The 22040-nt window shown below is 38.4% G+C and overlaps 1 protein-coding gene across 1 annotated transcript in view; it reads left to right on the top strand.

The window, feature by feature from the left end:
* JMY (junction mediating and regulatory protein, p53 cofactor) overlaps nucleotides 1–4410 on the top strand; it is a 58688-nt gene extending 54278 nt beyond the window's left edge. Inside the window, 2 exon segments of the mRNA XM_009879222.1 lie at nucleotides 1215–1761; nucleotides 4103–4410. Of these exon segments, the coding sequence (XP_009877524.1) occupies nucleotides 1215–1761; nucleotides 4103–4410 (855 nt within the window).
* The last annotated feature ends 17630 nt before the right edge of the window (nucleotides 4411–22040 follow it).

Here is a 22040-nt window from a genome sequence, read left to right as displayed (position 1 = left end):
TGTTCACTTGTCCCAGGACTATACTATTCTATTAGACTTTCATTGTGCAGTTAACTGTTCTTTGTAAAATTCATAAAAAAATATGGCATTGGTGGTAATAAATTCCGCTGGATGTTGCAGTGGTGTAATAAGCTTCCGTTCACTCTTACATCTACACCTTAGGATAAGACACTTAGCAAACTTTCCTAAAAGAGGCATAATCTAAATGGTATTTCCTACAAAGAGCATTAATATCTGACCTATGCCTAGTAATAAGGATTCCTAGAACATCTGCCAATACCTGCCCCTTACTATTCCACTGCGTCAGAAAATGGATGGAAGATGGAATGAAGGGGAGAGAATAAGGAAAGGGTGAAAGTGCAAGAAAACAGAGACTGTATTAGTTGGCAAAGACCTTTTTTTGTTTTGCTGACTACGTAAAAAACCACAGGTATGAGAAGCTTCTGTATTGGAAAGTTACCTGGCTCAGTAGTATACTCGTCGTATGTTTATTGTTTGAAAGACTTTTGAATTGCGGAGTTTCTGTAAATTAAAGCAAATTTACTTAGTTTAATTAGCAAGTGTTAGTGAACTGACTTTTATGTATGCCAATGTTTATATTGTTACAATCTTTACTGCTTTAGGCCTACCACAATTGTGTAAAATGTATTAGACATGTCTTTCAGAAGCAGTTTAAATTTTTGCATAAAGATAGCTATGGAATAAACTAAGATGAAAAGACAGATAATGAGGCAGCAAATTTAAGGACTAAATTAAAAATACTGTGGAAAGTCTCAAAACGTTTGATGTTTTGAAGAGGTACCTTTTTAAGCAGCATGATTCACACCTAAGACCCAGTGTATTAGGTCAGAGAGCACTTTGTTGCAGAGGGAGCCATTCACCAGTTTTAGAAAAGGAAGGCAAAAGGGAATTTTTGAATTTTAGTTTCTAGAAAAACACTTATGAATGTACAGTCTGCTGCTTAGTCACAATCCGATTCTAACTCATGTATATCCATGACTAGACCAATTGCATGTAAATTGTGGCTTAACCAAGAATAAAAATTAAGAAAATGAATGATTTCCGCATAAAGATGAGGATATATTTTCTGTGGTTTTACATCCAGGGCAAAATGAATTCTGCTTGTCAAAAGCAAACCCTAATGACAGATACATAGAATGTAGAGTGGAGTGTTGCATGTACTTACCTAACTGTCAATAACTTATTTGCTTTAGCGGTACCCTGGGCAAGTAATACTTAAATCAACCAGACTACGGCTGGCTCATGCAAGAAGAAAATGTGCAGCCAGCTCTGTGTCCTGTGCTGAGCAGCCTCAGTCTTTGCCAGCAACCATACAAATCCAAGAGAAGAGTGAAGAGCTGGAATTGGAAAATGCAGTTCAGCCTTTGCAAGTGCAGGAATCTACAAGCTTAAAACAAGTTCAGGATATGTCATTACCTCCCAATGGTGTTACCTCTGAACTGCCTCATGCTAGTGCTTCTCCACCCACCAGTAAAGAGCTTCAACCAGAGACTGTTACTGTAGTACCGCTTCCACCCCCTTTGCCTCCACCACCTCCGCCTCCACCTTTGCCCCCCAAGGAAGAGGCCACCAAATCCGTAGAGAAAAGCGACAACTTTGTTAAACGCCAGAGTGAGGAGAAGGGAGTCCAGCACTGTTCTGTTGTCCCACCAGCACATCTATTTGACAGCAGTCAGCTTGTCAGTGCCAAGAAGAAACTTAAGAAGACTGGTGATCTAGAAGGTTTACAGAGGAGGAGAGGTAATAGTTTTATTTCTGTGTATTTAATGTAATGCATACCAGTTCCACTTTTGCTCTTTAGGAAACCGTGTGCTGTAATTCATTTATAATTATTAATGGGAAAGCTGCTAAATCCTTTTCAGTTGACAAATGCTGGCAACTCAAACAAATGTTAGGACTTTTGCAACAGCATGGGATCAGTTAACAGAAAATACTTGTGAAACTGACTATATGATATACTGTGTTAGATTAACTATAAAATGAAGCTAAAAACCGTCTGAAATAATAATTTCCTATCTTGTTTACAGCCAGGACTGAAAATATTGTATGTTTCACCTGAGTTCAGTGCTGGGGTTTTTTAATAACAGAATTTCACATAATTCTATGACCTAGTAGAATGAATACTTGTCTTGAGATATTGGAAACCTTGAGAATGCTTTCTTCAAGGTTTCTTCAAATTTTCATACAAAAATCCACAAACCCTGAAGTATCCTTGAGAGCTGAGTAGGAGTATATACATCATCCTACCACTGGAAATTAAACCTGTAATCATTCAGCAAAGCATGTTAATAAATATTTAAAAGTTCAAAACCAACTTTGGAAACTGAATGAGTAGAGACAGGGCTGAGCTGGGAGGTATCTTAAAACTTGATGATTATGTGCTACTTATTTTTAACTGTTTATCCTTTATCCCATATATAAAATGGGGAGAATGGCAGCCATGTTTGAACAAAATAATCCTGGTATCTCAGGGAAACATGCTATATTGGAGCATTTATTTGAAATTTCGAGATGGGATTTTTCAAAGTGCTCAGCTGAACTATTTTTTTGGAAGTCACTTGAGAAGAAGTACATCGAGTGGGCCTTGATTCACACTGCTGTAACATGGCTGTAATAACACTCTGTTAAAAATTCTGTCTGGCTCTGTCAATTACAGTCCCTCCACTGACATTTTCCCTCATCCACATAAAAACAAAATTAGAACTGTCTTCATCAATCAGACAGGAACAAGAGTGTTTCATTTAGATTTGTCCTTAAATGGCTGAAAACCCTTGAAGCAACTGTATACTTACAGAATTCTTAAACTCTGACAAATCTTGCGGGTCTCAGGTACAGTATCTTAAGTTCATTATCATTTTTGATGCAGCTGTGCTCCATTTTTTATTTTCTGTAGTCCTATGGTGTATTTTTTCTGCTACTCGTTTTATCTTGCAATTTCATATAAAGCATGTGTTCTGTATGCATTTGATATACATCATAAAATGACAAATATAAAATCAAATTATATCCTCCCTCTTAAGAATACTGTTAATGTCTGCAGCAGCTCTCTACCTGCTGCTCTGCGTTCCCTGAGATGTTCCAAGTCTGTAAGTGGCTTCAGAAATTTGTCTCTGTTTCACAGGCAAGTGTTTTACAATCCTTCCTTCTTCAAATGTGCAGTCCTGTATTCTTGTTTTATTTCCCTCTTTTCCAACTGTCTGGGACATTAGTCTGATGGACAAAGCCCACTCATAAATATAAAAGAGGTTATAAAAATGTATTCTACAATATACAAAAAAGAACTGGAGATTGATATTCATCTATTGACTGATGTGCTGCATGTTGTCTTTGTTAGCGTACGCAAGCTATTTCAAACTGTGGTAATTTATTATAACGTGTTTTCTGGGTAGGGATCTTACTTGCCTGTAGCTCTTCAAAGAGCCAAAGCCTGATATTTATTTCTGCAGAGAACTAATTTCAAATTGATGATAAAGCAAATATTTGTGATAAAGTATTAACTTCTCTGTTTTCATAAATTATAAAGGAAGGGAATTTATATAGTCATGCTGTGACTAGGTGCTAATACATGCATGAATCCAGAGAAACAGGAAAATGCAGGCTATTGCAATTGACTCTGCTGCTGCTTCCTTCACTGCCATGTAGTAATACAGTAGGTAAAATCAGCCAAAAAATGCAAGTGCTGAGAATGGACTGAACAATGCAGTTCTTAAGATATGTACTCATTACATGAGTTTCAAAGTCAAGAAAGGTAATGCAACACACTTTCATTGTGTTGGATTCATTGCAGCTATTTTAATTTTCCTGACTACAAACCACAAAGTCATCGTGTTCAAAAAGTTTTACTACCTGCCTGGTAGGAGGTTACATGGTTTCAGAAATTATGTCTGTATAAACCAATTTTTGACCTGGTAATATGGAAGATAAATTTGCAGGCTAAAACAATACAGGAGCTACCATTATACTTATGGTACAAGATTATCGCAGTAGTAATATATGGCTATTTTTTAGTCCGTAGGAAATATAAAGAAAGACTGCTAAAATTCAGTAAAAATAATACTGAAGGTCTTTTGATTTACTGCAGTGAGTTCCCCAATGGATGAAGTGCTGGCTTCCTTGAAACGTGGCAGCTTTCACTTAAGAAAAGTTGAGCAGAGAAGTCTTCCTCCTTTTCCTGACGAAGATGATAGCAATAACATCTTGGCACAGATCAGGAAAGGGGTGAAGCTGAAGAAAGTGCAGAAAGATGTTTTGAGAGAATCCTTTACAATTCTGCCTGATACCGACCCTCTGACAAGGAGCATCCATGAAGCATTGCGACGAATTAAGGAAGCATCACCTGAATCAGAGGATGAAGAGGAGAGTTTGCCTTGCACAGACTGGGAAAATTAACCTGTAATTAACCTACATTTAAAAAAAATATTTCTTCAACACTTTTTGTATAACAATAGTGGCTAAGCCTCAGGTTGTGCATTCTAGGAGACTTAGTATGAATGTGACTAAACTGACTGACGACCAAGATGGTAAGACAGGCACATAAGGGTTTAGTATCACTGACTTTCCAAAGAATTTTTAAAGATTTATAGTAAGGAAAACTTTTTTTAGCCAACAACTTAGGCTTTTCTTGTTTGAATACTTTTGCTGAATATTGACAGGACTGCTCTAATAAAAAAATGTCTATTTCATTTAATATATTTGAAGGGACTGTTTGCGGCTTACCAAAAAGCTTTAAAAAGCTTTTTAAGTAACAAAGCAGCACAATCAGCCATGGACACACCTTGTACTTATTTTCTAATTACTTCTGGCCTTGTAAAAATTCAGCATGTTTATCACTTCAGACTGAACAGCTCTAAGTGAAGGATAGTTAAATTTGACTGCTGAACACATGGAAATATCATTCATTAGGCTGTGTGACTGACTCTTGATAGTTTGTTTTAATCTGTAAAATATCTGATTTAACTGTATTTCTACAATATAAACACTAAATATACAAATATAGTTCATACTTCTGCTAATATATGCTAAGCTACAGTGCCTGAAAGATAGGTATTGGACATCAGCAGATGAAGTTAATGATCTCAGAACAAACCAGGAGTTGGCAAGAGATTAGTTTTCAAATTGTGGCTGCATCACTAGCACACAGAGGTTCTTGATTACAACAACATCATACAGCACTGTTCTTCTGTGGTGTTTTTTTTTCTGCTACAGGTATGTGGATAAACTTAGATGTTAATGAAAGTTCCCACTAAACTTAAAATTTGAAGAAAAGAGAAGTACAACAATCTGTATGGAAGATAATTATTTATAATCTTTGCAACACAGCTAGCAGTAGGAAAAATACAACCTTTCTAGATGGTTACAGCCAGGCACTGCTATCCTGGTTAGTTACTACCATATCTGGAGAGTGACTATTGAAAAAGTGCTACAGCTGTTGAACGGTGATGTAGCACATCATCTGCTGAATGCTGTTGTGATTATGAAATACTGTGTCTTAAATGGTTCCATTGGTATGCTATTTTCAAATAATAATATTTAAAACTTTTAAAAAGGAAAATTAAATTTTGCCGTTATTTCCTTATGAACTAGCCATTGGCCGCACTAATGATTTAATGCTGTTTAATTATGGCATGTTCCTTCTATTCCATACCAAATGTACTCCTAGTTTTGGAGTTGAAAATCCATGAATGGAAGTGTACTTAACTCTTGCTGAAACTCAAAGTGAAAACAATTTTGCGTGGATGTGATTTTTTTTCCATACTTGCTCACTGAAAACTCCCACTACACAGCCCTTCAGAACTCAAGACATGCCGTGGAATTGCCTTGGCTTTCTCAGTGCAGTTATTGTCTTTTCATTTCCTAGATTACTAATCAAATTTAGACAGGATGCAGTGTCAGAGTTCTCTGTGTGTGCTCCTTGGAGTTCTTCACACATGTGGGATTTGCATTTTTTTTTTACTAATATCATACTGCATTATGAAAACAATTCTGTTTTCTTGAGATAAGAGTATTTAACAGACAGCGCAGATTTGATTGTAAAATGTTTGTACAAAATAGCTAACAACTCAGAAAGGAAAAACAGATCCCTGCTGTGGAATAATCTGGGAGAACACAGATTGAGACAAAGCCTGCATGAAATTTGGCTATAGGAATACTTTTCACATAGATGAGTGTGCTTGCTTGAACATACCGACTAGATACCCAGAATTTATTGCACAAGAGTACAATGTAATAAAAGTACTGTAGAAATTGCAGAACAGTATTTTTTACTCTAAGTTTATCCATCTAATACCATGCTTTTAAAATTGGCCTTCTGACTGCAAGCTCTGCTTATACAAAAACCAGTTGCATAGAGATTTTAGGTTGAAGACAGTTACACAGAAGTATGTTGGCACATAGGTTATGAACTATGCTTAATACATGCACAACCTTATAGCCAAAGTGTAATGCAGTTATTTGCCTTAGGAATGAAGGCTAATTCTGATGTAATGATTTATGTTTATCAAGTCTGAAATTGTGTGCTAATACATGTGCAAGGAATATTAACAATGCCCACTGAAGTGGTTTCATTAATTACTGAAGTTTGAAGACAACCTAATAGTAACTAATTCCTGCCTGAGATCTAGTTATCTCTTGTATTACCTGCTTTATGAGCTAACTACGTGAAGTTAGGACTAACTGTTTTAAGAAGAGCAGTTCCTTCCTTATGGACATTCTAAACAACGTGCAAAAATGTTGAGGCATTCTGTGCACTGGAAGTATAACTGAACAAGCAGTAACTTCTGCATGAAAAAACGTAAGATTACTGGTTATCAAAAGTATCCCAGGCCTATCTGTGTGTGTTTGCACATAACGGTACACATAAATCACTGCAGTGCATTAGGAGTACTGTAAATAATGCGAAGCATGAGTTCCTGGGAGTAAGTAATCGACAAAGTAATGGACAAGCAGCAAGCTTTTGCTCTCCATAGTCTTTAAGCCAGTATACTGGCAGATTACTCTGTAATCTGTGTTCACTGCCAATAGTACCAGAAGGCAGAAGAAAGACCTGCTCATATCCTGGCTCCAAAGTTAGTGTGTCGTTACTCTGGGAGTAAAGAGAATCAAGCCCTTTGAAGATGCTGCTCAGTATCACATGTTGGAATTGCTTAATACATTGATCTGAGAGTATTTGTACAGCTGTCTGGCTTTTCAGATATTCTTTTTCTTTTTTTTCCCAAACAGGTGATTCACAACCACTGACATAAGAAAAGAAACCCCAGTTGAAGATCACATTTCCTCTTCATTTCTGAAAATTCAGAGCCAGCAGTTATGACCATCAATTCCACGGGAGGCTTTCTTTGGCAAAGAAATAGTCTTTCTTTGACAAATGATTCAGTATGTGGAAAAAATAGCCCAAAATGTTAATTTTTGGGTCACTTTTTTCTTTAACTTGTTTGAAAAATTCTAGGTTGGGCAGAAAGCTAAGCTGTTTAGATATGCATTTTACATAATCAAGAATCACCAGTTCTTAAGCACTTTTGTGTTTGCGTTAGTAGTGTGTGGCCAGTTAAGTGAGGGAAGCATTTTGAGTTGGGAGGATACTTGCTGTTAGAGTAACTTTGGGATTCAGCTGACACATCAAACCAGGTGTAAAATGTCCCCTTCACTGCACTGAATATGTCATCTGCTTGAAAATCCAACTAAAATGCGCCTTGAAGAGAAGCTTGCTGTGTAGCAGTGTGATATTCTGGAAAGAGCAGAATTCCTAGTTGCACTACAGTAGCTGAAATTCAGTAACATGCAACTAAGGCTTTTTTTCTTCTTGGTTTGAAGAAGTGTGTGTCAGTCTGAAAAGTAACCAGTGGCCACAGCACAGTGAGAAATAAGGATTGAATTCATTTTCAATAATGTGCTTGTTTCCAACATGGTACATTTAGCAAGACATACTGCAGCACCTTTCTAGGAGGTCATTTGTAGTCTGACTCCCTTCTAAAGTAGATATTTTCATGCTTTTTAAAAATAATATTTAGCTATGCTGAACCAAGTTCTAACTTTATCATTTGTTATAAGAAGCAATATTTTATAATTTCATACTTAAAATTATTTTTCTCTTTTGGTTTAAAATGTTTTTTTGATTACTTTAAGCAGCCTTCTTTAAAAAAGATCAAAGCACTTAAACATACCGAAAAATCAGTTGTGAAAATCACAGTTCTCTTTCTGGTTTTCATTTTTCCCTTCTGTGGCTGCAAAACTGTTTGTATTTCATAGCCAAAAGCCTACTGGCTTCAAAAATAAGGTTCCTTTTTGGTCCTGACTATTATTTTTTAAAGGAGAGTTACAACTTCCTCTGTGGTCAATACTCAGAAGTAATCCTAAACTTCATGACTAATGGCTGCAGGCAGCTACTCTTACGAGACCACAGTACTAAGGAGTATGCCAGTACACAGATACAAGTAGCCTTGGACTATCTAAAAACTCCATGTCATGTTAAGTCAGCCCATTACAGTTCTAAGAAAACTGAATTATACTAGCATTTTATTTTTGCTAGCACTGTGTTTGAGAAAGACACAGTCCCTGTCCTCTGTGTAGCATGGTCCGTTCACTGTTCCTCTTGTGACATACAAACTACTATGCGGATTTGGGGGTTTTTTAAGTGTGGTTACACATTGCTGCTGTCATGTAATGGAACATGTACTGTGTTAACATTTATAATAGGAGTTTTCATGTCTTGCCATTTACTTATATAAAGAGGAACAGGAGAACTTACCTTAGCAATAGGAACCTCATCTCTTGGACGCTTCAGTTTTGCTGGGCTCTACTGAAATGAAAGCTCCATCAAACATCTCGAGAGGATGTCACATTACCCTTGCTATCAACAGGCATTTCTTAACCTTGTTGCCTTATTTATAAAGTTAGTGAACATTCATTTTCAAAACACCTATCAGCAGTTTTACTGTCGAGTTGTATTGATTTTGCTGGGTTTAGTTGTCAGATCTGTGTTTTTCTGTCCCAAAACCACTTGAAACTGGCTCTATGAAATGCTTGATACTGGCTTTCCAAGGACGTTAAACTACGATTTTTTTTTTCCTTAAACTGCATCTCTCAATCCTGAGTTACGTGGTGTGGTTGCAAGCTGTCTAATACTGTGTGCATGCATCCAAAACAGCAGTTTCAAAGTTCATCATAATCGTTAGACATTGCCTATACTATAAGCTGTGATGCATTTTCGTTCTACATTTGTCTGTACCTTCAGTCACACCACACATTAAAACTGAGGTAATCAAATATATTTTTGTCTGTAGCACAAAACAGATCTATGATGTAGAATGGTGATTCAGATTATAGAGTTTATCTGAAACTTAGTGCTAAATTAACAGAGGAGATTTATCATCTTTTATGGCAATTTTTTCTTATTTTCCAGCCTGCAGTTTTATTTCTTAGAGTATGCATATGAGACACTAGCAAAATTCCACACCAAGGAAAAATAGTGTAATTTTAAAGTATAGGTGCAATAGTCCCCTTGCACAACATTTGTGTCTACAGTTTATCACTGTGTTGTGATTTATCTAAATAGCTCCATGCTGTGCTCTACTGTACTACAGTTTTCAGATTTGTTTGCCACATGATCCATCATCTTTGCCTTGAAAAATGTGTGCATGATTGAGAAAAAATAATGTCCTTAATCTGTTTTCTATTTAGCTGAAACCTTAGATTCCTGTAATAGCTTAGTTTATAGAAATGGAGTTCTCATACAAACAGGTATTTTATGCGCGCACAAAAAGTAGTTGTGCTGAGCATAGCAGTTTATATCCATTTAAAACTGCCGTCTTCAGTGTGGAAAGTAGACTTTTTTTTTTCCACATACTTCTAAAAAAAAGAATTCCTGGATTTTCATCCTCCATGGGTCACTAGATGTCACAATTTCACATAATTCTTCACTTGGATATAAAAATTGTGCATATGTACAGGCTAATGCGTAAAACTTCCTATCCTCCATAATGTGAAATTTTGCAGTGGGATAGCTCCAGGAGTAAATGGGGAAAGTTTTAAATATATTCACAAGAACCTTACGGAAATTGTGACAGCCCTGCACTGAAATCAGTTCCTCCATAGCTGAGAAAACCTGTAATAATTGTGATGGTCCTTGAGGCATCTTGGCAAGGATCGCTATAGAAAAAACACACGAACATGTGCAAGGGAGCCTCCACAAAAAGACCTTTCGACCTATTACTGGTATTTTTCAGTTGTGGCTGGACTTCACTGTTGTGGCTGTGTTGTTCTGTTGCTAGTCATTTATCTTGTTTGTCAGCTTTCAAGCTTTTTCCATTTTTAGAAACTTCTTACTTTGTTCAAGTTAAAACTGTTTTAGTATAGTGTAACTGATCCAGTGAGGTAAAGAGTTGGAATGTGTAATGTTTGTTGTAAATGCTTATGTGAGGACTGAAAAACCTTTTATGAGTGGGAGGAAGAAACAAAATACATCATTTCTACTATAATAACCAGAACGGAAAGTAAACAGCGGTGTTGTGATCAGAAGTGGAATTTGCATCAACAGGAATTTCATGCTGTCTTTCGCAGAGGTTCCAGATCCTTTACAAATGACCAATCGTCTTACTTTCTTCACTCCGTTTTCATATGTTAGCTGTCTGTCTAGGGTAGATGAAGACTTTTTAATTCTTAAACACCACTTTTAAGGTGTTTTGCTTGTTTTTTAAAATCTGACAGTCTGCATACTATGGCAGACACCTGTAAAATAAATTAGTATGATTATATATTGTATTTTTTTGTGACTACATTGGGGATAGAACTCAACATACTTCATTATTTGTAAGAATCATTTTGACTGTAAGCACTATATTCTGTAATGTTTAATATTAATGACAGGTGCATAACTGAAGATGCGACTTACTGAGAAGAGGAAGCAGAAGCTTTTATTGGTTAATGTTACCCTTATTCCGTTTGTTGCACTGAATTTCAAGAGTGTAATTTGTAAATCAAATATGCTCACGTGTGTAATCGTATTTTCTTTTCATTTTAATGCCTACATAGTTACATTACTTGGACGTATTCCTGGTAATGATTCCATAAGCAGGGACAGTATGTTGTTATGTTCAGCACTACCGAATTAATGTTAAGTGAAGCTTCTTGCAAAGAAAAGGAGTAAACAGAAGCACCTTACTGGGAGAATGTGTTGCATGATTTCAGTGCTACTAGAGCTGACAGACCATAGGTCATCCTGAACTTGTCTGCAAATTGCTCTTTGGTGTAATAGGCACATTGACATACTGCTATTAATGCTGTAAAAAGTACAGCAGTGGCTATTTTTAACCTATAAATATACTGTAATTAAATTTTTTTCCTACAAAATGAATTTATATTTAATTGCTGCCTAATACATAAATACTTAAAATTAGAATTTTTAGGAGGGTCAAGGGTTGGGTGGGCATGCCAGTGTTTTTTGGGAGGGGCTGTTGTATATACAGTTCTTTGCACTTCCGTTCAGTTTGACTATTAATCCAAAACTCCCAACTCCATGGTGAATCTGCCACATGACATATATGTATTTTTATTGTAATTCAGGTCTTCTATGTTCTGTGGCCCAGAGCTTTAGAATTTGACGGAAGAGGTCATCTTTCCACTCTCATATGTGAATGCTCTGATGTACCTCTTAACATGGAAAATGACCAAGAAATGGATTTTACTCTGCTAAGTTTCTAATATTAATGTAGAGTATTACTTAAAGCTGATCTCTGAGGCTCTTAACCAGTAGCATGTCCATTTGGAACAAATGAAAAAGGATGATGGCTGTTTTGCTGAGCATAGTCCAAACTGCAGAGCTTTTATTCCATAGACTTACTCTTTGGTAATTATTTTGCCATAGACTGGCTTGATTTTCAGATTAGAAACGTACTTCTGAATTGGGAAATAGGGATACTCAACATCTCCCAGTGTGTTACTGTGGTTGCTCCATGTTTTAAATTTAATCTTGGATATATACAAAGACATCATCATAAGATGAAAGCTTAAGAAATACAGATGGCTACAGGTTGTCTTGCATGAAGAAGCCAGTGAAGTTTAATGAAAGTAACTTCTTTGTTAAGCCTGTTGAATAGGTAAGAAATAATCAAAACCTATTTACCATTCACTAGCTTTGTGCAATATTATTGGTAGGCTCAAACACTACTAGCACGTTGTGCTTGGCTTTAAGAAAGTTCTTTAACTCCATTATATTCAAAAGGACATATTAAATGCGTATTTTATTGTAAACGACTCTGCAAATTTACTATGCCTAAAAATGCTCAATGTTATAAAGTATTAAGCAAGGACTATGCTTAGAAAAAAAAAGGTAAAAAGTAAACATTCCTAGCAATACCTAAAACCTAAAAAAAGTTTTAACTGTCTGCTTTTTGCTCTTTTTTAGTGCAGCTTTTCTGCAATGCAAGTTTATTGCTGTGTATTTTATGTTTTTTATTATCATGACTCAGAAATTTAAACCTGTACACAAAGTACTGCACTTATGTTCTTGTACATGCAATGTAACATCATACTCACAGTTTTGGTGCTTTAAAATGATTCCTTTTTTTCTTTATTAAAGGATATTTATTTGACCACTGTCTGGTTTTAACTTGCATTATATACCAACATCAAAAAAATAATTTTTAGTGCAGTTTGGTTCCCACTGAAAAGGAACTCTTATCTTGTTCATTTAGGTTTCCATTGTTAGTCTTTTAACTCCTCAAGCTGCCTGTTGTTGCTTAATGGCAGATGGTTGTGCCTAAGCTATGCTGCAGCAGGGAATAATTACATTTAGGTGACAGCTTTGTAAACCAAGGCAGATAAACAGTTATATAATGTTTCTTCCCCTGTGTTCTTACGAAAGAAATAATTTTTAAATGCTTTCTTTTATTTAAGTATAATTTTTAGTGGTTTTATTTTTGTCATTCACAGAATCACAGAATGTTAGGGGTTGGAAGGGACCTCAAAAGATCATCTAGTCCAGCCTCCCCGTGAGCGCAGGATCACCTACAGTAGGTCACACAGGAACACGTCCAGGCGGGTTTTGAATGTCTCCAGAGAAGGAGACTCCACAACCTCCCTGGGCAGCCTGTGCTCTGTCACCTCACAGGGAAAATGTTTTTCCTGATGTTTTTGTGGGACCTCCTGTGTTCCAGCTTGAACCCATTGCCCCTTGTCCTGTCATTGGACATCACTGAAAAGAGCCTGGCACCGCCCTCCTGACACTCCCCCTTGACATATTTATAAACATTAATGAGATCACCCCTCAGCCTCCTCCAAGCTGAAGAGACCCAGCTTCTTCAGCCTTTCCCCATAAGGGCGATGTTCCACTCCCTTCATCATCTCTGTGGCACTGCACTGGACTCTCTCAAGCAGTTCCCTGTCTCTTTTGAGCTGAGGGGCCCAATTCACTGTGAAATAAAGCTCTGTTGATTTATGAAAGAGAAAACCAGGAAGGGTGACATAACCTTCTTGTCCAGTCAGTCTGGAACAATCCCACTGTAGTGTGGTTTTAGTGCTAATATAACTGAAACTGGAAAGGAGCCCAAGGCATTTCCAAAATCTCACGTTTCATTTTTTGACATACTGCCTTAAATAATGCAGGATAGTTATGCTTAAATACGAGTCACATGGGCTTCCATCTCTTAAGCAAAAGACAAAACCAAGGGCAATAATTTAAACCCAGAAATATTAAGATCTTAGTTCCATTGTTGCACTCTCCTAAATCTACAAAGCTAGCTAGTGGCAATGCCATTATGCAGAGAGAGCAATTCTCCACCTGCAGTCACAATGTAATATTTCAAAAGCAAACCAGTTTGTATATGAAGAACCTGGATACTTTAAAAGTGCATTTATGAGTGTTTTGAAGAGTTTAACTTGGTTTTTTTGTCCCCAGAGAAGGAGATATCTCAAACCAGACCAATCATGCCCCAGACTAGAGTTGCTAGTTGTTTGGGTTTTTTTCCTATAGTCATTCTGTGTTATTTATCTAGACATAAGTCTAGCAAAAGAGATATGTTTGTATTGTGTTTCTCTTTCCTGTCACTCACTATTTCTGATACAAGAACTACAGTGCTGGCAAGTCAGTGCAAGCAGGTCCTATGCTCAGATAGTCCCTTAACAGGAAAAAAGTAAATTAAAAATCAAGCATAGTTCTGGGACATAAACATTTTAGTGCTGTTACAATCCTGAGAAAACAAGAAAAAGGTATGACATTTCTTGTAATATAATTCTCATAACTTGCACTGCATTTGCAGCACAAGTCTACACTGCAAAATGTCCTAAACAAGAACTGAGGCCTGGTTTTCTGGCATTGAATGGCATATGCTGTTAATTTTGGGTTGTGGCAGAACATGTTGAACAAGTAGAAAATGTGTTTTGAAACAAGTAAGGTCTTTGATCACCACTGATTTTTCCTTGTGAAAGAAGGGGATTGTATTTGTAGCTGAGGTCTGTCCCTAATTCCCTCGTTTTGCCCTGGTGTGGGTGCCTTCACACATTCTGCTCTGGAGGACAAACTTGTGTTTAAGAGTATTTGCCACCATCAGTTGGTGTCTGTGTTGGCACTGGCTTCAGTAGATCAGTAGCTGCTTTTTTATGACTCAAGGTATTCTTAAAGGTTGGAAGTATATTTAATGCATGCATCAGAGTTGTGCATTAATGCATATGTATGTAGGCACACTTGGAAGGCAGTGGTATGCTATTCGGAATAAGGCCTTAATTTTGTACAACACATAAAAGACCATAATTACTTTCTTTTTCGTGTTCATTACATGTCAGATGTGAAGGAAAGGTGCATTGTAAATAAATATGCACTGGGCCACAGTCCTTCGCAAACTTGTAGAAAAAACACACCACCTGTTTCCTGCAGAAACCGATGGATATGTGTGGGGTTTGTTTCCGTGACACCACTTCATACTCGGCAGAGGGGATGGAGAGAAGGAAGAGTTATAAAAACAGAAAGTGAGGTTATCAGATCTCTTCTTCCACAACCTATGAACTCTTATTCTTCTCCTACTGCTGCTTCCCATTGTAGGGAGAATCCCATTTTACAAGCTTTATCTTTCCTGCTGTAGAAGGGAGCTTGCACAAATCCTGGACAAGTGCAGTCTCTCTCAGTCACCAAACCACCAGCGTGTCACTGCCACTGCCAAAGCCTGAGCTTTATGCTCATGTCACAGATCACCTATGTAGGTCTAGTGCTATACTTCTGCTACTGTGTTTTGACCTTTTAGGAGGGAGGGATGTAACTAACAATAAAATACCCTCTGTAAATAGTAGATGTACCATGTCAGCCATTTCACCATTACGAGCATCACTTTGCTGACAACTGCACTACAGCAGAAAACAATTCTAGAGGTTTTACAGGGAAGCTGTAGTAGCATTGCTACGCGATCTGCCCGGCTCACAGCAAGTGCTGCAAGATTCTGTTCAGCTCTCCATCCTGCAGAACTGCAGACCTCACTTGTTCCCAAAGAGATGCCTTCCTGCCCTTTCCCGCTTTGCCCTGAGACTCTTGTTGTCTCTTACTTCGTCTAATATTTATGCAGATCTTCACTACTGTCATGCTGGCTTGTCCAGACTCTGAGCAGCTCTGATGGCACATCTCCCTTGAAATGTCGCTTCAACAGAAGGGGCTGGTGGATAAAAACGGGGAGGTTTATATCAGCTGCTACCTGTCTGTGTGAGTGCTGGGGTTCACTCTCTTCAGTCAATGAAAATGCTCGGAAAAAAAGCAAAAAAAAATAATTATCTGCTGCTCTATGCTTTGTTTCTACTGCATTTGTGTGCTGTGGGGGGGATGTTTGTTGGAGGTGCTTGTGCCACAGAAATCATCTGTTTGCCTTCTTTTCACTCTTTCTCACCATGTAGGACAGTAGTCTTGACTTCTCCAAGACATTTCACTATGGCCCATATGGCATATGTAAGGCCAAACACATTCATGGTCTTTCAGACAAAATTCACTTTTTACTTAAGTATTTTATATTAAACAAATTATATAATTTGCATCACATTCCTTCTGTATATTACTGTTTAAAAGAAATAAGAATAAGAAAAAATCAAAGAACCATGCACTTCATACAAAGTGTTTATATTAACTATACTTTTTCTTCCTCGGTACTTTATTTCAATCCCATTAAATTTCAGTAGGAATGTAACTGAGCTCTTGGCATACAAAATCATCAATGCATGCTTAAACTGCCATGCACGTTAACTGCACAATATAAACAACACGACAGATGTTTTATGAATCAAGTTCATATGAAGAATCATAAAGTGATGGTCTTTTTATCCCCGACACTCACTTGCTGTGAGTAAGATGACTGTTGGAGTGGACAGAGTTGTGCAAAAACAACTTGACAGAGAAGCCATTGCACACAGCTTTTTGGTTTCTAGTGACATGTTAAAAAAGTCTTGAATTGGCATAAAAAAAAGAAATTACTAATTAAAAAGCCCCAATCCTATCCTTTTGTTGCTGGAGCACATTTACTCGTGTCATTCCCATAATAGTTTCCTGAACCGCAAGGTCACAGCCTCTCCAGGGGATCCACTGCCGTGCCTACTGGTTGAAGGCTTCTCTATCAATCTAAACTGAAACATAAGGTCATTACTTACTGTCCTGCCCACTACCAACATAGGAACAAATTATTTCCATTACTTCTGCAATAGTGTTCTATGTGTCACATCATCCCCCACCTCGCCTTGCTTTGTCACAGCTTCAAATTACACCGTGCCCAGTGGGTCAGCCTGGTGGCCTTTGCAAGGTGTGGCCATGCATCGGCCAGCAGATGGGATCAAGAAAAGCCACACACTAGCAAGTGACACTTGGCGCATGTTTACTTTCATTGAATCCATTCTAGGAAAATACGGGGGGAGTGCAGCACTTGACCTCAGTCAAAGGTAGCATCTGTTAACCATGCTTGATTGATAGAGCAAATCTCTGTTCAGGAGATGACATTTGTCACAGTCCTTGTTTAAAAAAAAAAAAAAAAAAGAGAACAAGAGAAAAAGGAAGTGTCTACTCAGGCTATGTTTTCAGGAAGAGCATGAGTTTCTGGCAGGTTGCCTGCCAGGACATGCTTTTCTTAGATTTGTATACAAACTAACATATATTACATCTAAAACACAACAACCAGTTACACTTCCAAGTTAATGCTATGCCCCATTTCACAGAAAAAAAACCCACAAACCAAATTAAAAGAAAACAAAAAAACCTAAACAAAACCAAACCTTCAAGTCTTCACGTTTTAATCTCAATTTAAATGGAAACTCTTGTGCCCCAACCAGCATTTGTCAAGACTGCACTACTGGCCATCTGTGATAAACCTGGCTTCTGCTCCCAGCCATCAGCTGCCCAACAGATCCAAAGTCTCTCTGCCTTTCAAGGTCTTCATGTACGAAGCTGCTGTAGTCCTTAGTGGATACTTAAGGTTTCAGGAATGCTTCTGAATAAGAAAGTACTGTCATCACCAGCTTGGTTAAGCAACTGCAAAATTTAGCTCCTGCTCCCTTTGGAGTTTGCCCAGTGGAAGGAGCCTAACTGTTACCCAAGGGGACACTATGATGTTTTCCATTAGTGCATTAACATGTCATTGGGTTACCCTAAAAGATTTTCTAATATACTGAAATGTTGTAAACTGGAGTTTCTTCACTTATATCTGTCAAGACCTTCCAGCTGTTGAAAGTCTGACCCCTTGACACACCACTGTCCCTAGCTAACTAGCTTCCAAGTATCTGTGCCCCAGCTTTTAACCAGTGTAAGACAATCAGGTAAGTTTATGGAGGTCACAGTTCCCTTATAAGCATTTGAACCTACAATGCTGTTTGCTACCTGCCTGTCCTGCCAGTCCAGACTGCGAGTCATGTAGCTTCCCATCCTGGCTCAGGCACGCTGCGGCAGCTGCACAGAGATCTGCTCTCATCTCTGTACTGGTTCTCTCAGGGAAGTTTCCAAATGTTGCTTTAATTCCTTTGCAGAAGATCTGTCGCCTATCCTGGCTGATAGCAGAAGTGCTCTATCTTGATGGGAATTTTTGCTTCCTGGTATATGATCCCTTTGTTTTAAGCAGGAAAATCAGCCATTTCTTCTGAAAACAGCCTGCCAATCCTGACACATTTTGGCTTGAAGAGTTAACGTGCCTTAGAGGAATTTTCTATTTCTGCAATGCAGTCATCACCAGTGAAGAGCGTACAAACTCTTGTCTTCTGAAAACACTTGCATTGCACTCTGTTTCGGCCAGCTTTGATTCAGAATACTTCCTTGTGGCATGCCCCAGTAACGCTTGTTTAAAACATTCCCGATGCTCCCTCATTGCCTCTTCTGTCAGCTTGTCTGACTGACTGGTTGCTGAGGCTAGATGTTCATGCACAACAGACAGCACCCCATCTCTAGATACCTTTTATGTGTTTTAATTGTTTGGCTTGCTGATGTGCCTGCCTGATGAGCAAGACACTGGATGTTTATATATCTAATTCCTTAAGTAGTTTAGGACTTCCTTGCATTTGTAAGCACATGCTTGCCTGCTCCATGTTACACAGAAGAAAAAAATGGAGAGAGAAAAAAGGAAAAATACAAGAAATACAGGATAAGGAAGTTTTGACTTGTAGGTTCAAATGATAACAGTAACCACCCCAAATAAAGCTTTCATAATTTTTCTTTCAAAGATGTGGGGAAAAAAAGTGCTTCTATCAAAACCAGCACATTACTCTCCTTCTTTAAGATGTGCAGAATAAAACTTCCCCTCTGTTTTTGCCCCCTGCAAGCAAGTCTCCAAATATGTAGAATTCTGTGGAGCAAAAGGGTTTGACGGTAACGATGGGGCAGTGGTTTGAACCAGCAGCTTCTGAACAAAGGCCAACAAACCCTCTGGGGTCGCTTCTGTGACAGGCAGCGAGGGCAGCCATGTCTGGGGTAGCTCCCGGGGAGCCAACGGGGCACAGCAGAGGCTGAGTGGCAGGGCCTTGGTGCAGGACACTCACATGAGACACTACTTGGGCTGCTCAGCTACACGTTGCTGCTATCCTGGCCCCTCTCACTACATGAAAGACAGAGCTGTGCAATTCACTGACGGATACCTGGTTCCCACTGCTGCAGGCTCTGAGAAACAACACTACTGGAATTACAAAAATAACAGTATATTCAGATGCAGAGAAAGTAGATTTAATTGTTATGTTTCCACAGGTAAGAGCTGTGATATCTGTCTTGCAGGGATGCACAAGATATTTTGCTTCCCCTTTCTTTTGCTTTGTATAGAAAAAATTTCCCTCATCATGTAACAAAACACAGTCCAGACTCAGAGAACTTCAAAGGTCTTGATCCCTCTCTGAAAATCTTCAGCTTGCAAATATCTGCATGACGATATTTAACTCAAAAGGGGGAAATCCACACACACAGATTATACTTAAACATACCTTGTTAATGTAGTTCTTCCTTTCCCCTTAGCATCTGGATGCACACATTGTTTGCGAAGGTCCTGGGCTCTGCCTCCTTCTGGATCTACTGACAAAAAAACACTTCTTCCCCTTCAAGAATTACCAGAGTCACAGAATGCAAGTTCTCTTCCAAGAAAACTTCTAGGTTGCTATTCTCAATCTAGTGGAAGGAAAAGCAGCAGACACACTGCTGGATCCATGCAGTAAGATGAGACTCAGATGAGAGCAGATGAGAATCCTCAGATCAGGGATGGACAGGGTCTGAAACTACTTCGAATTTCAAAGAAAACAAAGAAAAAACCCCAAAACCCGGCTCAGAACTTTGTTACACAAACACCTCTGGTGATAGGAACCTACGGCAGGAAAAAATCTGGAGTGTTGTCAACCACTACCTATGACTTGACACTGATACCAAACCTCTAGAGCTGTGAAGCCAGAAGGCTGGAAGGACATGGGGGTTGCAGACTGTCAAGACTCGGGCTGTGTTCATGAAACACACACCTAAAATGCCGACCTTGAGAAGCCTATTGCATCTGGGGCAAGCAAGGTGTGCTCACAATCAGCATGATGTGAATACCTACGGGAAGCAGGATCCTTTCCAAAGGGCTTTGTGTCACTGCTGCACAGTTCAGGTGGTCCATCTTTTGCTTCACAAACCATTCTCATCTGTTTCACAGCTATTGGTTCCATACAAGGGAATCTTTTTGAAAGCTCTGCATTTCCCCCATCTGCCCCAAATCTAAAACATCGTTGATGGTTCCTCCCCTCCTTCCCATGCCTGTAGCTGTAAAATGACAAAACTGCCAGATGTGTAGCTGCAGCTGAGCTTTGCTCATGCAAGACCAGGCAATGAGGGAGGAAGTGGGTATAAATCATGCTTGTGTTTCTTTGGTCCTAGGATGAGCTGTCAGCAGCGCAGGGGCAGGACTGGCAGCTACAGGTCCCTGAGAGGTTGTGGCAGGCAAGCTACAAGACCCTAGATGGTGTGAAAACCCACTTCACTCTACAGTTTCTAGAGGTATTGTGATATGAACAGCTGTACCTGCTGTCTGGCTATGTTGCACGGCCAGGAGGTGGACATGAGCTGAACCGACTCCAGGATCTAACACAAAACTCTTGTTCATTGTTCCCAAACATTTAACATAAGGGGGAAAAATAACCCTAGCTGACTGAAGTGGAGTGAAAAAAGAACTAATGCTACTAAGCAAAAACAGAGATTTAAAAAAATATCTGTCATTCCGTGATATGTTCTCTGCTTAGCACCAATCAGAGGTAGTGCACATATGCAGCATTACTAAGAAAATGTAAACAAGACAAGTTGAACATTGCTTTGCAGAGTCAGGTCCGTTTCCTGAAAAACTCGGTGTGTAACTGCTCACTTAACTGGGATGTCCAGTTACCGAGACTGAACTACGTGCCTTTGGGTGGAGTTTCTTGACGATCCTTTTTTTTAAATTGTCTTTTGACATTCAGACCTAATCTCTCATCTGCTTTATCTTTGTCCTCAAGATCCAAAACTTCTGCAGCCAACCAGATTAAGTGCTTTTACTGACATCCACAGTTCTGCAGAGAATCAAGGTTTGTGACAGTTTTCCATTCCTCTCTCCGTGTGGTATTTCTGAAAAAGGTTTTGATTTTGACTTTGGACTGTGATGTTCACAGAGCGCTGTTCAGTGGCCACTTCAGTACGGAATATAAAAGGTGATAGATCGAATTGAGATTTGACCTCTTACTGGAGGCAAAACCTGAAGTTAATCCCTAACCGGTAGAAAAATGAGCTGAAATCAGAAACCTTCCACAACTGAAAACTGAAAAGACGTGTCCCAAAATATCCATCTTTAATTGACACATTGTTCATTCTAGCAGGGTCTTCTTTAAAGGAATTATCCTGGGAATGCCACCGACAGCATTAAACAATACTTGGTTGTGTTACATCCGATTTAGCCCTTTATTTATTTATATTTTACCTGAAAATGTATTTTCTTCGAGACCTTTTAACAGCATTTCTGCATTATCAGTTCATTTTGTTCTCCTCTTTCCTGCATATATTAGCCAGGAAAAGGAATTCCCAGTCTGTAACAGACAGATTGATTCACACGTTTTACTTTGTCCACATAGAAAAAATGCAACTTCTGGATCATTGAGGCATATGGATTATGAACAAGACACTCCAAAAACTAACTATCCAGACGGGGATATACTTACAAAAATCTTTTATGTCAAAGTCAGGATTTCACAACATAACACGCTAATGCAAAATCCAGTAGCACCTGAAAAATTAAGGTAGCTGCTGCTATCACTTGCACATACTTGAGAAAGATTTAAGAAAAAAATAAAGAGTAAAAGTACATTCTCCAGAGAACAGCAAATGTATTTCAAAATAAAAAAAAAAAGTTTTTTTCTTTTTTTTTTTTTTGGTTGGGCATTTCTGTTAGTTTTTTGGCAATTCTTTTTGCTTTTTTTTTTGCTTTTTTTTTACATGACTGTAGTTATAGTTATATAGCAAGTTATATGCAATGTGACTGCTCTCCCCTCCAGTGCAAGTTCATGGTTCATGTTTTCAGGCTATAGTACTCAACAAGGTTTTCTGATAT

The sequence above is a fragment of the Apaloderma vittatum genome, unplaced genomic scaffold, assembly GCF_000703405.1.
Source record: "Apaloderma vittatum isolate BGI_N311 unplaced genomic scaffold, ASM70340v1 scaffold2352, whole genome shotgun sequence".
Classification (NCBI taxonomy): Eukaryota; Metazoa; Chordata; class Aves; order Trogoniformes; family Trogonidae; genus Apaloderma; species Apaloderma vittatum.
This window is presented reverse-complemented; position numbering and strand designations above follow the sequence as displayed.